The sequence below is a fragment of the Leguminivora glycinivorella genome, chromosome 1 (assembly GCF_023078275.1).
Source record: "Leguminivora glycinivorella isolate SPB_JAAS2020 chromosome 1, LegGlyc_1.1, whole genome shotgun sequence".
Lineage (NCBI taxonomy): Eukaryota > Metazoa > Arthropoda > Insecta > Lepidoptera > Tortricidae > Leguminivora > Leguminivora glycinivorella.
The window spans coordinates 11,378,492-11,404,540 of record NC_062971.1 but is presented as its reverse complement, the minus strand read 5'-3'; the positions used below and the strand labels follow the sequence as shown (position 1 = coordinate 11,404,540).

Genomic DNA, 26,049 nt, shown 5'->3' with positions numbered 1-26,049 from the left:
TGTATTCTAATGTCTGCATTACAGAAACTAATAACATAACATAATTCGGTACGAACCTGATAGAAATCCCAAGCTTGCTCCGAGAAGGAGCTATGCTCCTCCGTGCCCGCCGTCACACTTTTGTCTATGTCCGAGTCCTTATCCATGCTAAGGTCCCAAAGCTGGCTAGGGTCACCTAAACTCAGTGCCAGGAATGTCTTTTCTCGATCCATGCTTCTCGCTATCCTAGGTCTGACCAGACCCCCTGCGGGGCCGATTTTGAAGCTCGGGGCAACGCCTCCTGCGATATCTGGTTCGTTCTGTTCGGGGATGGCGTTGTCCTCTCGCGAGGAGATGTGCGTTTTCTCTATGCTCTGGCGGAGGTTGGCGATGGTCGCGAGTTGCTGTTTGATTAGTTCTTCGTCGCTGTCGTTGCCGGAAGTCGATGTTGTGTCAAACCTGAACACGAAAAACGTTTAGACTTTGGACGTTTGTTTAGGGAACTAGCAAGCATAGTTTATACATTAGGTATAGATACATAAGTAGATAAACTCATGCCTGTATTCTTGAACGGGGTAGGCAGAGCACGAGTTTTAGTGTCACTCTTGGCAATTAACGGGTTAAATGGAAGAAAGCGAATTTGTGATATTGCAGTGACAGGTTGCCAGCCCATCGCATCGCCCACACCACAATGGAACCCATATGTCACAGTCGACTTCTACGACCATGACATGAGAGGAAAGGGGTGGTGAAATTCTTAACCCGACAACACGCGGGTATACATAGTTAGTGCAGGTAGTAATTCACAAATGTTCCGAGCGTTTAGTGATAACTAATTTTGTAATGACTTTCTACCTCTAAGAACAAATTAAATTACTTTCATAGAAAATATTTTAACTTGTTATTTTTAAGTAGTAACACTACCACGAGGTAGAGGGCGCCACGAGCCTTCGGAAATGTCATATACTTAGAAATTTATTTAGAGTGGTTCTGGCATTCGCCCGGTAAGCGGAGTACGCTGGTTCGATTCCAGCTCGGAGCACTGGAGGCTTTGGTCACTTTTTCTTTGTATATGACATTTATTTAATGTTTAGGACTTTCTACCTACTAGATTTATTTAGAATAAAATAAAAACTTTTTTGTGTAATGTGTACACTGTATGCTTAGTCTTAGTTTTATAAAATGTAAATTTTCTCATGTAAGTGAATTATGTAATTCTTTATGAGAAGTAATTATATATATATACAATAACACACAGCAATACGCATGTACCAGTACACATAGTCTTCGTCGGGATGAATTGTAAATTAATTATACGCGATATAATCCGTTTCCATAGTTTTATTTCATGAGTAACTATCGCGGTAACCGAAGACAATATTAATAGTCTTGTTTTCCTTCGCATAGTATCTTACCTGTTCTTCTTGCTAGTAGCGGGGTCGCTGGCCGTGCTGCGTTCGTGCTTATCCTCCTGGTCAGGCGTGAGCGCGCAGAACGATAAGCTCTTGACCATGCGCTCGCGGCGAGCGGCGTTGTGTCGCCGCAGTTTGAGCCGCTTGCGCCGCAGCCAGCATTGCTTGTCCGCAGCCTCCACGCAGGATGTACACGCCTCTGTCATTGTGTTGGTGCTGGATACGTGGCCCTGGTATAGATGGCGTTAGTGTAGACATTGTCAGGAGTTTTGTCATGCAAAAAGGATGAATTGGAAAATATGTATAATTAAACAGACTCAATTAAAACAAATTAAACCTTAAGAGCGCTATGACAAAAAAAGGCGATATATTGTAAAATGCACAATATTTATCGACAAAATTGTACACTTTACTCATACTAAAAGACAGTGAAAGTACTTGTTTCAGTTAGAACATCTTATTAACTGTCGGTTAAATAAAAAACATATGAAAAAAAAAGCTTTTTCAATTAGTAATGATTGTTTTTCTGATGCTCGTTTAGGAAAAACCGCGTGAAGCACAGAATTCGGAGCTCTTATTATGTACAATTTGATAAGATCACTCTCATAAATGAGGTAAATTTAAGTTCCAAATATCTTGTACTTAAGGCCCATTAAACAATATTTATCATTTAATCCTTTGAAATTGAGAAATTGAAAGTAAAACGAACTCAATTTTGTCTTGAAAATACATCGAAACAAGTGATCATTTCTCCGAAAATCTACATGTTATCGAAGTTATTTTAGTATATAAATAATCTGCACAATGTGCTTAAACTGCTGTTATCCATTTGTCGTTATAATATTTTATCATGATTTTTTGCCAATTTTTTGAAAACTAGCCTTCCTGTCGCTATTTTACCGGCGACGGACGCCTGCGATTTCAGTGCCGCGCCGGAGCTCGAGGAGGTAAGACGTATGTCGCTTTGGTCTCCGAGTTTTCATCGCAAACGTCGAGAATATTTATTGTTGTGTGGGTCGGACGCCTTGTTTCTACACGGGCTATCCTCGCATTGTGTGTGTGTAAACAGCGACCAACGAATTTGATCCTAGATCCGTAAATATTTGCTTTGCTTTTGTAATACTTTGTTATGTTTAAATGTTAAAGTATTACAACGTTGTGATGATAAAAATGTGAAAATTACAATACGGTCAAGATGATAAGACACATCAAGATGGTACTCGGGATCTGATGATGGAGCCAGAAGGTGGTCACCAGTACCAGTGAACCATGTAAGTAAACGACTTCGTGTTTAGGCTCGTTGGGTTCGTCTCAACAAGACCTTTGACAAGAGGTGGTACTCAGGGTCTGATGATGGAGCCAGATGGTGGTCACCAGTACCAATGAACCATATAACTAAACCCAGAGATGGGGAAATCGTAATCGATTCCGGATTACACGATTACTTGATTTTACTTTGTAATCTGACACTACTGGGTGTCAGATTACTTGTAATGTAATCAAGTGAAACGGTAAATTACCATTACATGTAAAGGAATCACTAATCATCTATACAATCATTACTATTACCAATAATTCGGAATCATAGTCGATTCAAAATAACTGAAATTATTGACTTGATTACTTTCAGATTACGAATATGTAGTACCTCAGATTGCTGACTGTCACTTTGACACAAAAGTCGTCATGGGTGTCGTAAAATAGGTTTTAGGAGGTGCTGATTCCAAAATTAATGACTAATGTTCAATCTGACATTGCTGACTGTCACTCTGACACAAAAGTCGTCATGGGTGTCGTAAAATAGGTTTTAGGGGTGCTGATTCCAAAATGAATGACCAATTTGGAATCTGACATTGCTGACTGTCACTTTGACACAAAAGTCGTCATGGGTGTCGTAAAATAGGTTTTAGGGGGTGCTGATTCCAAAATTAATGACCAATGTGGAATCTGACATTGCTGACTGTCACTTTGACACAAAAGTCGCCATGGGTGTCGTAAAATAGGTTTTAGGAGGTGCTGATTCCAAAATTAATGACTAATGTTCAATCTGACATTGCTGACTGTCATTCTGACACAAAAGTCGTTATGGGTGTCGTAAAATAGGTTTTAGGGGGTGCTGATTCCAAAATTAATGACCAATTTGGAATCTGACATTGCTGACTGTCACTTTGACACAAAAGTCGTCATGGGTGTCGTAAAATAGCTTTTAGGGGGTGCTGATTCCAAAATTAATGACCAATGTGGAATCTGACATTGCTGACTGTCACTTTGACACAAAAGTCGTCATGGGTGTCGTAAAATAGGTTTTAGGGGGTGCTGATTCCAAAATTAATGACCAATGTTCAATCTGATATTGCTGACTGTCACTCTGACACAAAAGTCGTCATGGGTGTCGTAAAATAGGTTTTAGGGGGTGCTGATTCCAAAATTAATGACCAATGTTCAATCTGACATTGCTGACTGTCACTCTGACACAAAAGTCATCATGGGTGTCGTAAAATAGGTTTTAGGGGGTGCTGATTCCAAAATTAATGACCATGTTCAATCTGACATTGCTGACTGTCACTTTGACACAAAAGTCGTCATGGGTGTCGTAAAATAGGTTTTAGGGGGTGCTGATTCCAAAATTAGTGACCAATTTGGAATCTGACATTGCTGACTGTCACTTTGACACAAAAGTCGTCATGGGCGTCGTCAAATAGGTATCCGGAGGTGTTTGAAAACTAATGACCAATTTGGAATCTGACACTGTTGACTGTCACTTTGACACAAAAGTGATCATGGGTGTCTTCAAATAGGTTTTCATGGGTACTGATCTCAATATTAATGATCAATTTGGAATCTGACATTGCTGACTGTCACTTTGACATAAAAGTCGTTATGGGTGTCGTCAAATAGGTTTCCTTTCCAGGGGTACTGTGCAATGTCAGGTTCCAAATCGGTCATTACTTTTTAAATCATTTCATTAATTTTGGAATCAGTGCCCCCTAAAAACTATTTGACAACACCCATGATTCCTTTTGTGTCAAAATTACAATTAGCACTGAGATTCCAAAATAGTCGTTAATTTTGGAATCAGCACCCCCGGAAACCTTTTTGAAGACACCCATGACGACTTTTGTGTCAAAGTGACAGTCAGCAATGTCAAGATTCCAAATCGGTCATTAATTTTCAAATCAGCACCTCCGGAAACCTATTTGACGACACCCATGACGACTTTTGTGTCAAAGTGACAGTCAGAAATGTCAGATTCCACATTGGTCATTAATTTTGGAATCAGCACCCCCTAAAACCTATTTTACGACACCCATGACGACTTTTGTGTCAAAGTGACAGTCAGCAATGTCAGATTCCAAATTGGTCATTCATTTTGGAATCAGCACCCCCTAAAACCTATTTTACGACACCCATGATGACTTTTGTGTCAAAGTGGCAGTCAGCAATGTTAGATTCCACATTGGTCATTAATTTTGGAATCAGCACCGCCTAAAACCAATTTTACGACACCCATGACGACTTTTGTGTCAAAGTGACAGTCAGCAATGTCAGATTCCACATTGTTCATTAATTTTGGAATCAGCACCCCCGCAAACCTATTTGACGACACCCATGACGACTTTTGTGTCAAAGTGACAGTCAGCAATGTCAGATTCCACATTGGTCATTAATTTTGGAATCAGCACCACCTAAAACCTATTTTACGACACCCATGACGACTTTTGTGTCAAAGTGACAGTCAGCAATGTCAGTTTCCACATTGTTCATTAATTTTGGAATCAGCACCCCCGCAAACCTATTTGACGACACCCATGACGACTTTTGTGTCAAAGTGACAGTCAGCAATGTCAGATTCCACATTGGCCATTAATTTTGGAATCAGCACCCCCTAAAACCTATTTTACGACACCCATGACGACTTTTGTGTCAAAGTGCCAGTCAGCAATGTCAGATTCCAAATCGGTCATTAATTTTTAAATCAGCACACCCGAAAACCTATACTCGTGGTATATGCACTTGAAATGTGAAAGTGAAAATGCTAGAATGACATGTAAACCACGAAGTTGTATAGTCATATTGTTCATTGGTACTCGTATTGGTGACCACCATCTGGCTCCATCATCAGACCCTGAGCACCACCTTGAAGTAATTAGAATTGTATTTGTCTTATTTTATCATCATATTAATATAATTATACTTTACTCTAATACTTATCATATAACAAAAGCAAATATTTGGGATGGGATCTACTTTTATAATTATTACTTTAATTTTTTAAATAAATTTTAACATAATTGATATTATTTCGCGCTATATTCTCGTATTTTCGTACAAAATAATGTTTATTAGAAACCAAAAGTTTATATCGAGATAGTAGATTGTGGTTGTTATCAAAATTCCATAGAAAGGATCAAGATTGTTTTGTCCATTATTGTAGTGCGAGCGAGTGATAAGACGTGCTAGAAAGGGTCGGCATATTGGGCTCGCGCGGCGGGTAAAATACCTAATTTCGCCCGACGCCGAAATGTTATAACGCTCTTAAGGAAACTTTCAGGAGCCATTAGGTACATAATAATTATGTTCTTTAGGTACACACTCTTCCTAGTTTAGGCCTTTGCGGTATTTTTTTAGCAGTCAATAGTTAATTAAAGCGTAACAGAACACAACCAGCATCAGTTTATAAACAGATAGTTGTTTATTTGTTATATCTGACATGATATAATTATATCTGACATACATAATTATTTTAGTGAAAGTATGTAAATGCAAGTTACTTTAACTAACCATTAGATGTCACTAGTTAGTCTGAATTTGCGCCTCAGTGGCGCTATCATGTGCAATTCTTTGGTAATCTCTGTGTCATTAAAGGTTTCATTGTAAACCTTAAAAATGTATCTTCGCGCTTGATTACAGAATGTTGTTTTATCAAAATGCAACGAAAAGAAAGATACTACACTTTAGCTATTGTTATTCGACATAATTATTTTCAGAGCAGGTCACCAGCTTCAAAATACCTGTACAGTAGTAGTGCTGCCCCGCAGCTTCGAGTTTGAATTAGCGGGCGTAACCCTTTGCGGCGACGCTAGGGTGTTGAGCGCAGACTCCGATATGGACATGATGCTGTTGATCGCGTCGGCGGTGGGCGTGGCCGCCAGCGACGCGGCAACGCCGCTCAGCTGAGAGATGCACGAGACAGACCACGGCCGCGCACTGTTGCCAGCTCGCTTCTTGCGGAGTTGAACCTTAGGAGTAAGGTGAGCCTTAGCCGTGGGTTAATTGTGTGGGTTAGTAGCGCATACACTCTGAGGTACAATACAATTAGAGGAAAAGGTATGTGTTGAAGTAGAATAAGGTTTAGTTCGGACCATTAGGATTTTTTTAGTAGGTACATTTTGAATAAAAACACAAACCGTTTGTGTTTTTAGCTCCGAAAGTTGCAATTAGTAACGAATTTATTATGCAAATATTTTCGCAAACATCGTCTTTAAAATCCAAAACCCAAGTGCACTTTGGCAACTTGATGTTTCTACTCGCCACTAGATGTCGCTAGTGGTTTGTCGTGTTACCAGCTGAAGAAATAAAATGTTTTTTTTATTTACTTCAGCAGATCTCAAAAGCATGCTTAAAAAAATTGTTTACAATTCAATTTATTTATTTTTTTTTGTACATAAGGTAAAAGAAAACTATGTTCCAGGTGGACAGATGTAGTCATAAAATTATGCAGCAGCCCTAAAATATGAGTGTATGCTTTAGAACACAGTGTTGACACAAACATATTGGTCAATTTGGTGAATGATTTGCTCCTCCACCCTCATTAGTTAACATAACATTAGATTGAATGTAAAAAGAACCAACTCCGATAGTCAGTCAATAACATGAACAGTCTTTAAATAAATAAGATATTCCCATTCAATAAGAAGAAATTTATGATTTAGTGGTTAAACGTATATCAATAAGCACACATTAAATATAGGTTTCCACAATAGAAGGGTCCTTATGCTTCATCTATAATAAGGAATATTTAAATATACAGATTTATTCAACAAATATATCGCGATCGGTGATATGTTTCGACTTTCCAGTCATACCCGAACACTTATACCTGTTGATGAGTCTCCATATGAGTCGACACATTTCACCATTCGCGATATATTAACGTGAGAACATTGTATGTGTATTGTATTTAAATATTATTATGTCTCACGTCTGTAAGGACATTTTCAGTAGCTAGAGCTGAGAGCTTGAGCACCTCTACGCTTGCAGTAGGTAGCTATGGATACATAGAAGAGTATTGTCTCGTTAGATTCATTTTATGTCGCAACAACTTAGAGTGCCTTGTATGAAAACTCACGTGAGTGGTTACAATTTGAGATGGAAACATTCATTATCATATTGTATAGTTTTTAATCATAAGGACCCTTCTGTCCAGGAAAGCCACAAATGTTAAGATCTCAGTTTACCTTGGCGTGGTGCGTAGGCGTGACCGTGCAAGTGGACGTGCTCATGTCCATCGAAGAGTGTATGTTCCTCTCTTCAGAGGTCAATGACGTGTCCACTTCGCTCTCGGTCGTGTATTCGCCGGATGCGTCACAGCTCTCTGTACCCTAGAATAAAATAAACGGAAATGTGTATATAAGCTTGAAGAACTTTGCCAAAGGCAAGAGGTAATTTGGTTGCATTTTGATTTACTCTCATTTGTTCCCGTTGAACCATACGAAGCACTGGAATCCATTCTCGCTACGAGTATGATAACGTTGGTCATGTCAGATGAGGACACATGGGAAAATCATCACGTTTTCGGCTTGGATAAAAAAGTGTGCTTCTACAACCATGGACCTACTAGCGTCATCTAGCGCACGGTTATAACATTTTTATGTTTACGGGAGTTACACATGAGTTACACTGTCACTACATACCTTTGAGATACCTATTACAACCATGGACCTTCTAGCGCCATCTAGCGCATGGTTATAACATGTTTATGTTTAAGGGAGTTACACTGTCACTACATACCTTTGAGATACCTATTTGTATTTATAACAATTATAAAATTACAATATAAATTGCACAGTGTCAATTTACCCGGTGTTATGAAAAAAGTTAATACACAAAAAATTATTGAATCAGCTATATAATATTCACATTATGCACTGTTTAGGTACGTCTAAAGACGTATCTCAAGTATAACTGAATGTAGAACTATGATTCAATAATTACATCCTGATTAATTCATTATACAAAGGATGGAAACAAATACAAGGTTATCGCTGCATTTATTCAAAATAAACATGTTTTTATCATAAATGAAGCAACAATTCTTATCCCAACACGCAATAATGGTAATAACCTGAATTATAAGAATAAGTAAAGTGAAGTAATGATAAAATTAAGATACAAGATTTATGAATGAACAGAATTCACCACATTATGTTTTCTTGTAATTAATTAAAGTATGCATAATATTGTCAATGTCAACAGATGGCGTGTTTTGGAGCTAAGTTCTACCTATATTCTGGTGTTTTATTTAATATTGGCAACGTGCGTGACGGAGTGGCGCTGATTGTCACACATACACGTCACCTTACGGGCATGTGCAACATTAATGATAACGGAGGCCGTTAAACTAATTTGATACATGATAAAATGTTATATGGAAAAGCCCACAATAAGGGCTGCAACAGTTGTGCACGTGGCGAATAAACTCACAAGCGACACGTATATAACTTTGATTGAATCATGACCAAGAACTTTATCATTGTCAAAAAGAAAGATGAATGATAGATACTATGATTTTCAAGAGGATTAAAAACGACTCTGTTAAATAAGGAAGGTTCTTGGTACTGACAGTTAAAGATAACCTAGTACATACCTGGTGCACAGTGTTGTTCCCCTCCGAGCTCTGGTTGAGCCACTCCTTGATGCGCGACATCTTGGCGCGGTTCACGATCTTGCCGTCCTCCTCGAACGACAGCGGCTTGAAGCTCCGAGCGCCCTTCTTCTTGGCCATCTGTTGCTGCGCTTGCTTCTGTACCAACTCCTCAGCTTGAATCACTAGCCTCTCGATATCTTTACACCTTGTGTTATTGTCTCTTATTAAATCAGGCGTCGGTAATAATTTCGGAGGCTCTTTCTTCTCGTCAATTGGCAGCTCGCATTGTATTTCGACCGATGACGTCATTATATCAGTGGAATCTTCGATAGTTACTTTAGAATTAACATACGTCCATTCTTCTTCGGACGACTCTTCTTGACTCTTCTCGTCTGTTTCGACTAATTGGCGGTCCGAGTCTGTGTCGCGGTGCTTACAGTAAAATATGGCAAGGTGGTCGGATTTCCGGTAGGTCTGGTTGAACTTTGACGGGTCGGCGGGCTTTTTCCTCTTGACGACAGTTGGCGGAGTCCTCGGCTTGTCCACGGTCGTGTGCTCGAGCCCTAGAAATGCAAAGACAAATGACAATCGCAGCATTGTTCAGTATATTTGTTTGCGAACGGCGGCATTTCTCAAACAGCTCCAGTGTCGGAATTGTTGTTATTGTTTTCATTGAAACGTGAATATGAATGACTGATGTTCGCGTCGCGTGAAACGGAAAGCAGATGAATATGAATATTTATAGACTCTCATAGCGTGCAAGAAAGTAAAGTGATTTCGAATTTTGATTCGGAGAGTTACATTGTTGGCGCTGAAACATAGGTAGATACATATGTCATTTCAAAAATGATTTTAATAAAAAAAAACAATAATGATTGATTGAGGTTTCTATCCAACATTCATTAGGTACGCATCCATGTCGAGTCACTCAGATTGGTCAGGTCAGTGTTGCGCGCGCTCGCTTCGCTGCCGCCGCTCGGTATGCGTCCATGTTGAGTCGCACAGATTCGATATAAGTCCTACATCATTCGATACGTACCATCGAGTTCGTCCATCATGGCCTGTCTGGTCAGTGTTGCGCGCGCTCGCTTGGCTGCCGCGGCTCGGTACTCGGGCGTCCATTTTGTCGCTTATATTCGATACGCGTACTTAATCATTCGATACGTACCATCGAGTTCGTCCATCATGGCGGGGACCGTCTGGTCAGTGTTGCGCGCGCTCGCTTCGCTGCCGCCGCTCGGTACTCGGGCGTCCATGTTGAGTCGCTCTGATTCGCAGTCGGACCCGAAACCGCGCCACGGGTACGTTACAACATAGTCCTGCTCCTCCTGGAATGAGAATAACTTGATATTAGCGATTTTCGTTAAGGCAGTCGAGTAATAATTGTATGATCATTGAATTTCAGCATTATTTAACGTAATATTGTTTATATGTTATCACGGAAAACAGTTCCTAATCTAGATGGCGCTGTTTCGCAGCCTAGAACTGGCCAAAATCATATTTTCCCTAAATATTTTTGCGTGTTTTTATTTTTTTATAAGAACAAATGACATGCTGCTTCATTTTAATATCATGATATCACGTCAATAGGCACACATTTTGAAAAATTGTAGGCATCATCAGTGTAGTTATGATAGTATAGGTATTTAATAGGTGACGCTAAAAAATCAAGGTACGATTCTTAGTCACAAGATTGTAAATCCTATATCAAAAATTATCCCTGACAAACAGTAGGTATGTATAAGAAAGCCTAATATCCTAAAATGAATTTAAAAAAACATTGCTGACGTGACAGGGGCAGTAAACTGTTTTAGTTCCCCTACTCCCTACTAGAGGTCACTAGTAGCTAGAGCGGCGCTGTCCCGTTGGCTAAAGTCGCTGTTAGCAACAATGTCAAGTTTCTTAAACGAGACTACTGGTCATTCACTGTAGGTGAAGTCTCATCTCTGAGAGAACCGCGCCGCGGGGAACCCTTCCGACTTAGTCGCAGCTGCTTCAACGCTACTCGTTCATGACTGCTTACTGGCCACAAACTGTAGTCTCACCTCTGAGGCGGACTGCCTGCTGTCTCCCGAGCTGTCCCGTCGTTGCTCTGTCCGCTGTTGTCGCGGAGAGCCGCGTTGTGGGAAACCCTTCCGACTCAGTCGCGGTTGCTTCAACGATCGCTCCTCGTCCTTGTTTTCTGGCTACCAACTGTAGACTCACCTCTGAGGCGGACTGGCTGCTGTCACCCGAGCTGTTCCGTCGCCGCTCTGTCCGCAGTCGTCACCGAGAGCCGCGCCGCGGGGAGCCCTTCCGACTCAGTCGCGGTTGCTTCAAAGCTCGATCCTCGTCCTTGTTTACTGGCCACAAACTGTAGTCTCACCTCTGAGGCGGACTGCCTGCTGTCTCCCGAGCTGTCCCGTCGTTGCTCTGTCCGCAGTCGTCGCGGAGAGCCGCGCCGCAGGGAACCCTTCCGACTCAGGCGCGGTTGCTTCAACGCTCGATCCTCGTCCTTGTTTACTGGCCAGAAACTGTAGTCTCGCCTCTGAGGCGGACTGCCTGCTGTCGCCCGAGCTGTCCTGTCGCCGCTCTGCCCGCAGTCGTCGCGGAGAGCCGCGCCGCGGGTAACCCTTCCGACTCAGGCGCGGTTGCTTCAACGCTCGATCCTCGTCCTTTTTTACTGGCCAGAAACTGTAGTCTCGCCTCTGAGGCGGACTGCCTGCTGTCGCCCGAGCTGTCCCGTCGCCGCTCTGCCCGCAGTCGTCGCGGAGAGCCGCGCCGCGGGGAACCCTTCCGACTTAGTCGCGGCTGCTCGTGTTGCCTGCCTACTTGCCACAAACTGTAGTCTCACCTCTGAGGCGGACTGCCTGCTGTCTCCCGAGCTGTCCCGTCGCCGCTCTGCCCGCAGTCGTCGCGGAGAGCCGCGGCGTGGAGAACCTTTTCGACTTAGTCGCGGTTGCTTCAACGCCGGCTCCTCGTCGCTGTCGCTTGCTGCTTCTGCTGAAGCACAACCCTGGAAAATAGGTAATACATTTAGTTAAAAAAAGGTTTTTTTAAATAATAATAAGACATGACTCTGTGTTAAATTAATAATATTCAAAGATATAATTATCAAGGAAACGGCTGTTTATAAAGTATTACATATTTTACTTTTTTACTAGAAAAAATGTTAGAACGTAAGTTACTGTGCATAGCCACAATGGACGTAACGACTTTTCGATGTAAACAAATATAGATTCAAATATTGAATAAATATATATAATCTCTTAATAACGAAACCGCGCTGAGTAAATGAATTTAACGTCCCTCTAAAACTCCCAAAGTAGAACACCATCCCAGTGCTATGCAGTCGTGAATCGTATTTCATTCACTAATAGCATTACGCTTTCTTTTCATTCAATTACGTCCATTCATAAATTAATTTATACGCACTAAAAGTCGTTTAGAAACTAAAGAAATTTATGGCCAGCTATTGTCGTATAAAATTGGAGTTTGGGAGACGGTAACGATCCTTATTTAAACAAACGCGCCCCTAAATTAAAAACGGCGCACGACCTGTTCTATACAAACGATAAACCTTTCCTTCTTTCACGGTAAAACGAATGTAGGTCGACCGTTCTTCGTATTTCGAAAAGGATATATGGACACTACAATAGTCTAACATTCGGTCGTAACCGACCAGCCGCTAGGTTGCTTGGCAACGGGCTATCAAAACAAATCCCACACAAATTCAATAATGTGATTTATTGAGGCCACGTGGCCACCAATCGGAATTCACTTGACATTCAACTAATGTGAGGGTAGGGTGTTAAGTTTGATCGTTATGGCTGAACTTGTCAAAATGTAACTTATTTGTTACGCAACTTATGTAACTTTACGTTATTTCAAAATCAGCAGCTACAGAAATTTATGATATTCGCAATAAGTACCTTAGTAATTTTCTCTCACATATTTCTGTAGTAAAATATTTATAGGTATTTCGAGGTGTCGACGGAATAAAGTCGAGAAATTTCAGGAGATAAATAAATTATTAAGTTTTACGTCAGTGGAGTGATATGACTACGACTAGTTCGAAGATGAAGACCACTTGTCTACGCACACACAGTTCAATGGAAATTTAAAAAGTTTGAGCACCACCGACGAAAATAAGTGGTTAACCGCAAGGGTGACACCAAATTGCATGAATAACATTCACCCGAACTCTCATAAAGTTTAAAAGCAATAAAAGGGTTTGTCTATGGGCAATTTTAGACGCCACTCGGGGCTGTTTGCAAACAGGGAGCGGCGGGTGGCTGATTGCGCTTTTGTTGGTCGTGTGAAAAAACGTTCAAATTGATGTGGCGGGATAACGCAGACTTTTTTTTTAGTCTGTATGATTTGTATTTTAGTTATATACTCGTATTTGTGTATGAATTATAAATTGTTATTTTTACGAACTTCAACTGACCTTCTGGATCATAAACTCATAAACATTTGATTTGTAGATCAATCAAATTTATAGAAGTGAATTAGGTATTATGTAAATTTAGCAGGTTAAGGGCATGTTCGACTTAATTGTTTTACTATAAATATTAATGTTACCATAGTTTGTAGCAAAATGAAACTTTGGAATATGTTAATATACATATGTGTATTCGGTTTTAATTTTACAACAGGTATGTTTATACATCATTAAAAATGCGTACGCATGTGAGATACACAGTAGTACAAATTATGGAAACATTAATTATGTATATGTATGATTCTAACGTATAGGCCGTATAGCTGTTTCAAGTGTTTCTATCGCTATTTCATTAAGTTGAAACAGCACAGGCTGACATTACCAATTGCGTAATTATAAACGCAGCTACGGTTAATTATGACGCAGGCGTCTTTTCATGGATAGTTCTGCCATGTCAGAAGCCGTTAAAGAATCAAGGTTGCACAAGGACATCTCCTTCCATCTGCATCCATTGATGCATGTGAAATTGAAGGGTTGTTTATGCACTGAAACTTAAGCAGTTTCATGTTCTTTGCCTGTACCTACATATTTTCGGAATACAGGCGCCAATTTATATATGTATGTATATGTACCTGGTTATCAATCCTAGCGAGGCACGCCTCCAGATGGCACTGCCACTCGATGGCGCGCAGGTACAGGAGGTGCCAGCGGCGTTCGAGCGCCCGCGCAGCGTCGCCGCCCGCGCACAGCCGCACCACCGAGCTCACGATCCGACCGTGGCATTCGACGTCCCGTTGCAATACCTGGACAACAACATTAGAAATAAGTTGCTATGACAACAAACTTTTTAACCCCCGACGCAAAAACGTTGTGGTGTTACAAGTTTGACGTGTCTGTCTATCTGACTGTCTGTCTGTATGTCTGTCTGTTTGTGTGGGTGTGGGTCTGTTTGTGGTGTCGTAGCACCCGAACGGATGAACCGATTTAGATTTAATAGTTTTTTTTTTTGAAAGCTGAATTAATCGGAAGTGTTCTTAATAGCCATGTTTCATGATAATAGGTGCACCATGTCTTTTTCAAAAAATTTATTTTGATGTTAGGTTATCTAATCAAGTAATTACAGGCATATATCAAACATATTCAGAACCTTTCGCAGCTGAAGGGCGGTCTTCGCAAAATGCAATAGGATGAAAAATATTTAATCGTTCACAACTTAGCGGCAATTGTGTATGTATGTATATATGAATTCTTTATTTGCGTGCGTTTTGTGTATGAGGTGAAACACATTTTTAACAAGATTAAATCAATTAGACCCCAATTAACTATCCCCAACTTAGTAATTCACACGATAACTTTTATTCTACATATATTACGTACATTAATAATTTCTACATTTTCTACGCGGTGAAGTTCAAAAAGCCACACGATTTATTGACCGTGCCTAATGAAGTTTAAAGATATAAACTGAAAAGTTCTATTATTCACAATAGATATATATAATTCATAACACTCTCTCGCATTACATAATATTATACATTACAGAAAAGAGAAGACCCATGCCGTTTGACCCATGTTGTTTATAACATGAGATGACGAGGTTATAATGTATACTAACGTACACAGATGCTAGACGAGCCTTCAAGAATAACTCATCCATCATTCTAGTTCCCATAAATTTTGCTGTCAAGCCGTGTGCCATAAATATAACTACTTTCCAGAGGGATGTCATGTTGATGCTTTGGCAAACTTAATAGAAATAAGAATCGTCGATTAAAATTACAAAACACGTTCACAGTTCAATGACAGAGAATTTTTGGCAACATTACCCAAAGTTGCAAACCTTACACTTTTCAGAGAATTCCAACGGAATGTTTAAACATCGATAATATAAAAGTATATCGACCAGAATGAGCCGGCTATCAGTAAACAAACGCCCTTCGAGATCAATAAGACCGATACGGAATTCGTGTTACGAAATGGCTGACGAAAACAATAATGAATACGGCCCTAGCGTGCCGCGGGATAAAAAATATAATCTGGCTGTGCACAATACGGGCGAGAAAGCAATGATGGAACCAATCATACCGACAATGGCCGTTGACACAGCAGCCATTTAGTAGGGGAAGAAGAAAAAAGTAAAGTTGAAAACCGAACAAAGGGCGGAACGTGCCGGCATTCCATGAAAGTTTACTATTGGCAAATCGAAGCAAGAGTTTGAATACTGACGAAATGCTACTTATTAAAAATATTTATCTATCTTGGACAAAGTACACATTTCTAAATATGAACTTAAAGAGTTGTATTGTAACATAAAAGTACCGTGCGATTTCTAAACGAAATAAATTTCGTTGATTTATTTTAACGATGCGACGGTTAATGAATAATAAAACAATGAGTTTGTAATCTGGCGCGATGGAGCGCGCTGATACGAGTATGATTGCTGCGCTATGACGTGCAGCTGCATTCTTGATTGAATCTTGGTTCATTGTAAACAAAGCTCGATGCTCTTGAATGTATTTGGTGGCTCACCGGGCGTTGGTCTATTTAATTATGATGAACACTAGCGTAAGCAGATAATGAAGGAGATTATACCCTGGATTCCTTGGAATAACGTAGGATCTGTACATACTTATATGCAATATTCGATCTCGGTTCTCCGTATGAATCATTTAGTTACGAAATTCAATTTGCATGCGAAATTCTTTCTATTGTACAATCAAATAGCAATTTTAGAAAATGGAAAAACTCCCTCCCAGAAATGATTACGTTAAATAAGTAACAACTTAACAAGGTAGTCAAGGTACCATCGTAGCTCCAGCACGTTGTACATTTTACAGACAGTTTATTTTGAAACAACTGACTTCAAAACACGAACCAATCAGCCTGCCGACATACAAGGGAAATCAGTAATAAATATCCCAATTCAATCTAATTGGGTCTATTCCAATCTTGCGCAGAGAAACCAGACCATAACGAGCATTCCGTAAGCGATGCGTATACAAATTACCATCTAGAGAATACAGATTTCGATTCTGATAGGTAATGCCCATGCACGATTACAGCGAATTACGATTTATCGGGATCACTGCTCGTTTGTTTTGATTTCCGCCTAGAAAACGCAGTTGTTACGACGCTGGAAAGTTTTTGGTAGCGTGTACGGTTTTCCATGTATAGTAACTATGTTCCAACACTTCCCTTACAAATCTGTGTAGGTACAGTGCGTTTATGTGTACCTTTGGGGCACAAGATACGCACTTGACGTGCAATATTTCGTGCACATGACATCGGAATAGTTCCAATAGGGTAAATACAGCTTGTCGCTTCATCTGCCTACGCACAAATTCAGATGATTACACACTATGTTCACATCCGAATTGTTAGTATTGCTACAGGTTTTAGGTAATAAAGTTCAACAATATTTCTTGTGTAGATCCACAATTTACACATAAATTATGTTCTTATTGGATGGTATTCAAAATAAAAGTTGCGTCGGCGTAAAAGCTTCATGGATTCTCAATTGAAATGCATATAAAAATCTATAGTGTTCATTTACAGTATTCAAATATAATTTATATTTTTTATGGAAAGTCGACTACAAAGAGATGTATTTTTTCACCTTATTCCATTGTAATAAGGTAAAAAGTGGACACATCTTTTTGTAGTCGACTGGACATCCTACGCTAAAATAGGAATATATACAGGGATTGTTACAAGACTGTCTAATAAAATACATAGCAACTTCAATTTACGTAAAAATATATCATCAGTTGGTTCATTTTTATGCAAATTGCATAGTATGAGATGTGATGAAGATATCAAACTAACTCGTAGATAGTCAATTTTAGCTATAAAAAGTTCTGTTTGAGTTCCAATCCGTTTCCAATTATAAGAGTAGGGTACTTGTGAATTTACCTACTTACTTAATATATTTTTTAAACATAATATTAATCGAGAATCGAGAAGCGTAAAATATGAATAAGTATCAATAATCGATATGTTTGATTGAAGAACCAGAAAACTTTGTAAAGAGTATAATACCAAGATACTCGTAAAATATAGCCTAGGATCAACCGCGATATTATGCAGTCGTCGAGATATCATGAAATACCAAGAGGTGTAAAGTCAAGGCGAATCATGCGGTGAGGATGTCGCATTTCGCAATCATATCGTGATATGCCGGCGCGAGCGTGACAGACTATAGGGTTAGCTGGTCATATGTCTTGTACATATGCAAATGCTATTTACTTACAAGTATGCTTCTTGAGCCACAGTTGTTCTTTTTCTATATCATGATTATGTATATGTACATCGTTGGCTTTCCGCGTGTGATCTGAGTAAGGAACTTCATTATAATGGACGTTCAATTAAGATATCGAACAAGTCGATTTCGATAACATGAGCAAATAGGTAGAGCAGAGCCTCAGACAGCGTATCGAATCAACAACCTTTCAACAGACACGATTACATTTTTTACATTGCTTTTGACAGTTCTGACTAATTCAACACAACGCCAGGCACGACGCTCGAAGTTTACATTGTGCAATAGATAGGTACTCGTAGTATTAACTACAAGTTCGAAATGCAAATACAACTAGGTTATCTAGGTTTGCAGTATCACAAATTATTTTTATGCCAAAGTGTCTTTTGCAAAATTTAATATTTTTGTATTTACAATGTAACAATGTCTGAAATACTAAATACAGAACCTAGGTTGTACCTACTGTACAGTTTTATACACCGAGTAGTATAATTTGCCTGGATCTCAGGTGTTCACCCTTCACCAAGTGCTCAAACCATTCATTATGCTCTTGGATTGTAATGGTACAATTTGAAATCAACACTAAGATTATTTCTTGCGGAATAACATCGTGTTCTGCTATTGACTCGAATTCAGAATCATTTGTATCTGAAAGTGGGTTATACAGAACAATTATGTAAGGAGAATGCGCCTGAATATAATAACAACAAATAAACAAGTATCCAACGAAGATAATAGTAGAAAGATGTATGTAGTTGTTGTTTTAAGGGTGTGTATTGAAGATCTGAAGCTAAGGTCAGTGCGGGCAAGACCGGCATAGTTTATTTGAAATAAAGTTTGAGTGGATAAAACTCTATAATTAATGTAGTCTGGCGTAATGCGCATGGTCCTATGGGATAGCAAATATTATATTTTACAAAGCTTTTATAATATTTTGGCGGAATATGGTAATTTTAAGTGATAAAAATCACATTTTTTAAGGCTCGGCGGGTTGACCGTCCCCCCGCGGTGAGTACGGGAAAACCGTCTAGTGCTTGTTGTCGCGTAATTTCATATGAGACTAGGTTCCAAAACCATGATCATTGTTATTTTACGTAATAACAGGGCAGAATGTGCTAGATAATTAATAAAATAACGTTGAAATTTTAAACATATAAGCATTTTTCCATTTATAAGGCAAGACCGGCATATGTCCCGTAGATGGGGTTCATAACCTTTTCTTTTCAGGTCCAATTTAGTCACGATATTACAGGCTCATATAAATCCAACTATTTATTTGTTTTTGAAACTTTGTTATTAAGTAAAGGTTAGGATATTAGGTACGTGAATTAGTTTGGTAACATTTCTTAGCAATGTCTGGGTTTTGCTATAGTCACTACCAGAGTTGGGCAAAAAGTAATCGACTAACGAGTAAAATAAGACGATTAATTCGTCAAATCTGACAGTGCTCAAAATCTAAATTGATCATTAATTTTGGAATCATCACCCCCGAGAACCTATTTGACCACACCCATGACCACTTTTGTGTCAAAGTGACATTCAGCAATGTCAGATTCCAAAGTGGTGTTTAATTTTTAAATCAGCACCTCCGAAAACATATTTGATGACACCCATGACGACTTTTGTGTCAAAGTGACAGTCAGCAATGTCAATTAACGGTCGGGTAGCCGTAAAATAGTCGGTCAAAACCGTTTTTAAGGGTACCCATACGGTCCCTGTTGAGTAATGCTGATTATAACAATAATGACCAACTTGAAACCCTACTCTCTTTTGAAATATTTGTCGCCGCATTTTGCACAATCTACATATACTTAAACAAAAATAATAAAAAACGGGTAGAACTTATGATAATTCTACCAACTTAAATATGATGATGAATAATGCAGTGTAGGCTTACTTCTGTTCACCTCTTATCATTCTTCACAACCATGTCACATATATTTTATTTTTACTTAATACTTTCGAATGATTTTAGTAACACCATACGAATCGTTACCAAAACTGTATTTCGAAGTTAAAATCAAAAACGGTACAACTACCATAAGCCAAAAACGTACTTATATATTGATATTGTTTACACTCGACTTATTTCCAATAAAGCCTAAAAAAGGTTGGCAACTCCTTGTTTATCATATGCCGGTCTTGCCTTTCTCTTTTATGCCGGACTTTCTGAGTAGGCACAATTTCTAAGTTACATATTTCAGAACATAAAACTAGAAATTGAGCAAGTTTTAAGTAAATTAATAGTACTAGTCAGAAAGAACGGTTATTAAATGACTACGTTACATATACAATATACAAATTTTCCGACTGCTTCTATTTTATTTAAATTTTTTGCGGAATCATGTTGAACTCGATGTTCGAGTTCGAAACACAAATCAAGATTATTGTTAACTAGTGTTCGTCCTAGGGATATGTACTGAAGACCAATGGCTTGAGGATGAAAAACTGGTATACCTTCGGAGGTGTGAGAGGCGTAGATATATAAACAAAAAAGTTATAGTCAATAGACGGTCTTTCCGGGTAGACGGTCTTCCCCACACTGACCTTAGTGCTATATTAAACTGATGACCTTACTGGAGTGTATGAAGAAACCGTTCCGCTTCTAGTGTTTGAGTAATGTTCGGTGCACTGTTCTCGTTATAATTGGCGTTATTATTATTACTGACGTCGGCCGGCGGATCACCGCTGTCCGACTCCATTCGTAATTGTGCTTCAAACAATCGCACAAAGCAATATACATTTCGTAATCTCATCTCATTGTTGTGTCAAAAACGACGTGTCTTATCGTGGACTACTGGAATAAGTTATATATTAATGGTTATACAAAAGGCAATACGTCATAATTGTTACAAGACGGGTTAATAGCGGATCTGTTCGACAGATGGTAATTAGTGACTGAGTATAGCTAGAAATCTAAGAGAAGTTTCTAATAAATGCTTCCTACTTATTCAGTCATGTATTAGCCTTGAATGACTACGAATAGTACTTAAATGGAAAAAGTCCATTTGGGTGGTCGGTCACAATATGTGAAAATGTAATGGCAAACATTTGCGTTCCCTAGTCGAGTAGTGCGTAGCGCTAAAAAATCAAACAAATGAATAGGTACTTCATCACCTTTTCCTTGATGTGTTTACTTAATAAAATCTTCTCACGAAGATCCATTATCGTCTCGTAGACTATCGTTTCTGAGTAATCATCCGCAACGTTTTCCGTCGGAATACTTAATAAAGTTGGCGATCGGCATCAATTAGAAGTTAGAACATTCCCAGGCTTCCCCGAACAAAGCATACTGCACGGAACTTGCTTATCTAATATTAATCTTTACGGTATTGCAAAAAAGTTGATAATGCAGTGTTGCATTGCACACGTCAAGTTTACGTCAAGGTCCGGCGCCGGCGCATGCGGCGTGCCGGCGGAGTCATCGGCCGCCGCTGCCGGATTTAGCCGACGGCGTACGGAAATAGCCGAATGTCCAGAAACCACGCGCTTGTCCGCGTTTCAGCGAAATGTTTGGAACACCGGTCAATGGCGGTGTAAATCATGACCGGGAGTAACTTGTGAATAACCATGATTTTGATTTTAAGAATACATGCTCAACCTGAAAATATGGAAAGGCATTGTGTTGCAAATTATTCTTTTTTTGCATTTTATTGGTTATGGTAGGTCCAGTTACTGTGTAGATTTCTACTTTGAATGTAAGTGACCACGCACGCCTTTTTCATATTTCGTTATACAGAACACATTCGAATTAGGTATATGAGTTGGTCGTTGGTATAAAGTTAAACTGATTCTGCCCATGAGTTCAATAGGGTCGTTATAATTTGCTTGACCACAGTCCGTATCACAAGCAGCAACGTATGTATGTACAATTAAGTAATCATTGCACACAAAAGGCAAGAAACATCATCATTCCTTTTTAATAACCGTAAATTGTATTTCTTTTCATAATTATGCTGCTACCAAAAATGGGCGCGATCCAAAGGTTTATGCAAATCCAGATCCACGACCTGTTCAATTAAGTACCTATCGCACAAAGGCTTCTTAATTTACAGTGTTTTTCAAATGCTCGTTCAACGTGACGAGACGTGAGAAATCGATGTCAAGATCTCCAAGACCCAACCAAACTCGACCGTAGTTATTTTGACTAAGACGGAACAAAAACCCGAACTAAAGGACGTTGATTGTGAATAAATTAAGGAAGCGTCAACAAACATTCCGCAGAGTGCGCAGACGCTTCGCATAGAGAAACGTTTTTTTATTACTGTCAACATTGCTCCAGACGGCGTAATTACGCTGTCAATGAGAACATTTCAACAGAACACCTCTAGAGGTGTTCTTTGAAAGACCGCAGAGAAATCCATTGCAAGAACCGTTATAATATAGGTTATGTCACCGCAAAAGGTAGAGCGGACGCGAGGCAGTACTACGGGTCTTGGATATGCCAAAGCGCAATTTTCTAAGTACGTCAGCTTCGGAAATACTCAATTTACTGTTAATCCGCGATGGCTGCGCCGTATTTACACTGGGGCAGGCGACTAATCCTATTACACTTGACATGATAGCTTGTGCTCAATACAGCCAATTGACCAGCGGGGTTAGCTGACATGAAAACATTATCATAATACTTTGGATCGCCACCTGCTATGATATGATTGGTCAGCTATGAAAGCTTCGAATAAAATTTACCTAGTTGCACGTATGCCGCATTAGTTATACATTTTATAATAGGGAGAACAATCATATAGAATAGAGCACAATCAAATGTAGGTACTTACATCTATTAATTCAATATAATAAACTACTTAAAATCCTTTCCAGTGTATTAAATTATGAGAACGAGTACCTACTCAAGACGCTTTATCTATAAAAACGTAAGGATAAGCTCATAAATCAGTTGAACCCCAATTTCTAATTCCCACAGCAGACGACTGGCACAAATTAGCGCAATTACCTTCTTCCACGCATCGTGTCAACATCAGCTACGTACTACGTATCAACGGTGTTGCAATTAACCGGGCTCTCCATTTACCGTACCTATGGCAAATTAATGTTGACTCTATGGGAAATTAACGTCGACTCAGAGAATGAAGTTTATGGGATATGTCAAATATTCGCTTGCAATTCGCGTTTAGATAATAAATTTTAAACCGCGACACGTGGGGTCTGCATAGTTATGATAGAAGCGAAGCGAGAAATGTTGCGGAAATGTAATAAACAAAGCTAAATTCGTATGTAACATAACATATCAAAGTATTTTGTTACATATTTTTTGATTTGTTTTTTTTTATTTAAGTAGTATATAAATTATAAACACGTATCATTATTTTTCTTTAGTGTACGGTATCTATTTTTCTGTTTATAAAGCTACTAGATTTTCCCTATAAGCTTACAACCGTGTCTTTACAAGCTTTTTGCATCATGTCTGGAGCGGCTTCGCTCGCGTTAAATTCGAAAATTGCGGAATGCACCACTTCCACCCCCCGTTTTAGAGAAGTGGGTGGTTAGAAAGAGACAAAAAGTAGCCTATGTTACTCTCCATCCCTTCAACTATCTCCACTTAAAAAATCAGGTTCATTCGTCGTCCCGTTTTCTCGTGAAAGACGGACAAACAAACAGACACACACACTTTCCCATTTATAATATTAGTATTGATAGAAGGATATGCCTCCAAATTACTATATTTTCTAAATTTTAACGGATTTTGAGGCCTTCACGGCCATTCAAAAATTGCCATAGCGGACGGTATTTCACGTCCACACGGCGGGGTATTGGTAAAGTTTTCAACTAGCAATAATCGCACCTCGGATTAACCTCATTGGTTACGATATTGCCTCTGCGCAAAGTTACTTTAATCACAAAAACGCGGGGCACCCCATGAAACTACGTCGACCAAACGATAGCGTGTTCTATCTCGACGCCAGCGCCATCTATTGTGGGATCTTGCAACTACTGTACACGCATAAAAAGTGGACCATGATGTTCCAAGTTCTTGCGGTAAAGAGTACATTGCGCACAATTAAAATACCTGTTTATATGAAGCTACGCTACGTTGTAAAAACATATAAATGAAATCGGTAACAAAATCTCTGAGTCTGTAGTTATTAGAACGCTGAAATATTAAAATAATTACTTGACGATGGGAACTAACGGCTTCGTTGGTCTTGGAAGAAAAGTTGCCAGTTTTTATTTTATGACTCTTATAAGCAGGTAGATACTGAGATTATAATGGGAAATAAACCACCTATTGTAGTAAAATTGCGTGTTTTTAGAAAATAGTACCAGACTACCGGAGTTCAATGATTGTGATAATTGTGTAGAATACAGCAGGCGTTTAACATTTTTGGCCGTGGCGTGCGATGAGCCATGACTTCAATCAATGGGTAAACGGGAATCTTTGCTATTATGAGCTATACAAGCGAGCTTGTTTTCACGAACACGACCGGGAACAAAAAGGCGAGATATCAAAAGGCCGGCCACAAAACACCATCGTATTTTCTCTATAAATGTGGTATGCTGAAATACTCCTTTTAAAGAAGAATTCTTGCTCAATGCTGAGAATTATCACTCGATATTTTAAACGAAGTTTGATTTATTTAAAAGTAAGGGGGACATTTTGTGATCAAGTTTAAGTAGTTGTATTTCGACCCCATTAGGACACATAACTAACTGTTTTACTGAAATGGCATCTAAAAGAACTCATGCTTCCATAGTAAATATAGGAACTTCTCAAAATCTCAAAGATAAACAAACGAAGCGACGCAACATGCGTGCAAACTCTGCAAACGCACTGACAGCTGACAGCCATAGCAAACTTGCGAAATGACACCACAGCGAATCGGGGAAGTAAGCTAACACATCATAAGATTCATAAGGTCACCTATGTAACACTTTTGCATGTTGTTACAGGTTAGATAAACAAAATCAAATTGATGCTGTGAAATCAGAAATCGACAATGAGATTCATGAACGCTCAATTGTTTGTTGTGAAGTTAATGTGCGGTTGGCAACACAATGGCCGAATGTGCAATGTGCATCAAATGGAAAGCAAGGTCAAACATATTTCATAAACAATGAATTGGATTATTACCATATTTATTTTTATTTGAACATAGCTTCATTAGACACTTGATTCGCAAACTGCCAGGTTTGTAAAGCAATAGTGGAATATCTTATCGATATTTAGCATATTAAGACGACACGATACAGGTCAATTCTCCATACAAACGCTCTCGACTATTTCCTCCCTGGTTTTTGAAGATAGAATGATTTTTTTCAACACAGATTATTATTATTTTTATTTGTGTTGGACCGTTTTGATTTTTTTTCTATTTTTATTTTAAAAGACGCTAGAGCCAATCAAAAGTTTCTAAAAACGATACGAATACTCAAGATCGGTAACAATTAGCCAAAAAATCTAAACGGTCCGACACAGATTATTTCATTGTTATTCAGATTCTCAAATTTCGTTCCGTTTAAATAAGTTTTGAAGGAGGAAACAGTCGAGAGCGGAACCTCATTTTAAAGATTTTTTCGCAATATCTTTTAAATGAGTTTTTTTTTCGATAAGTCTAGTTAATAACACTAGTATATTTAACTAAAATTCCCAAATTGAAAGGTCTCCTTTCCATTTTAGCATTTTCGCTCCCGTAGCTTCTTAACAGACATCATCACTACAAATTTTCAGTAATCCAGTAAGCACATTCATTGCGGAGTGTTTAAATGTTTAGCTATTACAATGAATGTGCTTACTGTATTCTATACTAGGTACTGACCTAGCAAGTTAGATTTGACGTTTAAGAAAACTCTTACAGAAGTAAATATTTTTGATGTAGTTCGCTACTTTATTCTCCCTAGTAAGATAGTACTTTGATAAAATTGTAAACTAGGTATCGCAACTTCAAGACACGTTTTGACGAAATTACAAAGCCGCAAGTGTTTTAAATTACTAGATTGCTATGACTCATCAAAATTAAGGCGATGTTGTAATCCTGTGGTAATTGAATAAGAAAAACGAAGGCCGATGCTACAGATATATTTAAAGACCTTCAACACAATAAATAATAGCGATCGATCTACACGCCTACTGACTATTAATAGGCACCTATTT

General features: G+C 38.9%; 1 protein-coding gene and 1 non-coding gene across 3 annotated transcripts in view; both read right to left on the bottom strand.

Annotated features, from left to right (window-relative positions):
- LOC125229228 overlaps positions 1–26,049 on the bottom strand; it is a 356,537-nt gene that overhangs the window by 29,844 nt on the left and 300,644 nt on the right. For both annotated transcript variants that reach the window (XM_048134026.1, XM_048134034.1), the window contains 8 exons: positions 14,314–14,484; positions 12,092–12,253; positions 10,427–10,586; positions 9,259–9,821; positions 7,850–7,993; positions 6,404–6,631; positions 1,395–1,621; positions 57–438 (listed from right to left, as the gene is read on the bottom strand). In XM_048134026.1, coding sequence (XP_047989983.1) covers positions 57–438; positions 1,395–1,621; positions 6,404–6,631; positions 7,850–7,993; positions 9,259–9,821; positions 10,427–10,586; positions 12,092–12,253; positions 14,314–14,484 — 2,037 coding nt within the window. The remainder of the gene's footprint in view (positions 1–56; positions 439–1,394; positions 1,622–6,403; positions 6,632–7,849; positions 7,994–9,258; positions 9,822–10,426; positions 10,587–12,091; positions 12,254–14,313; positions 14,485–26,049) is intronic.
- On the bottom strand, positions 23,649–23,787 carry LOC125233975. The gene has a single exon (XR_007177914.1). It is a non-coding gene; the product is annotated as a U4 spliceosomal RNA (small nuclear RNA).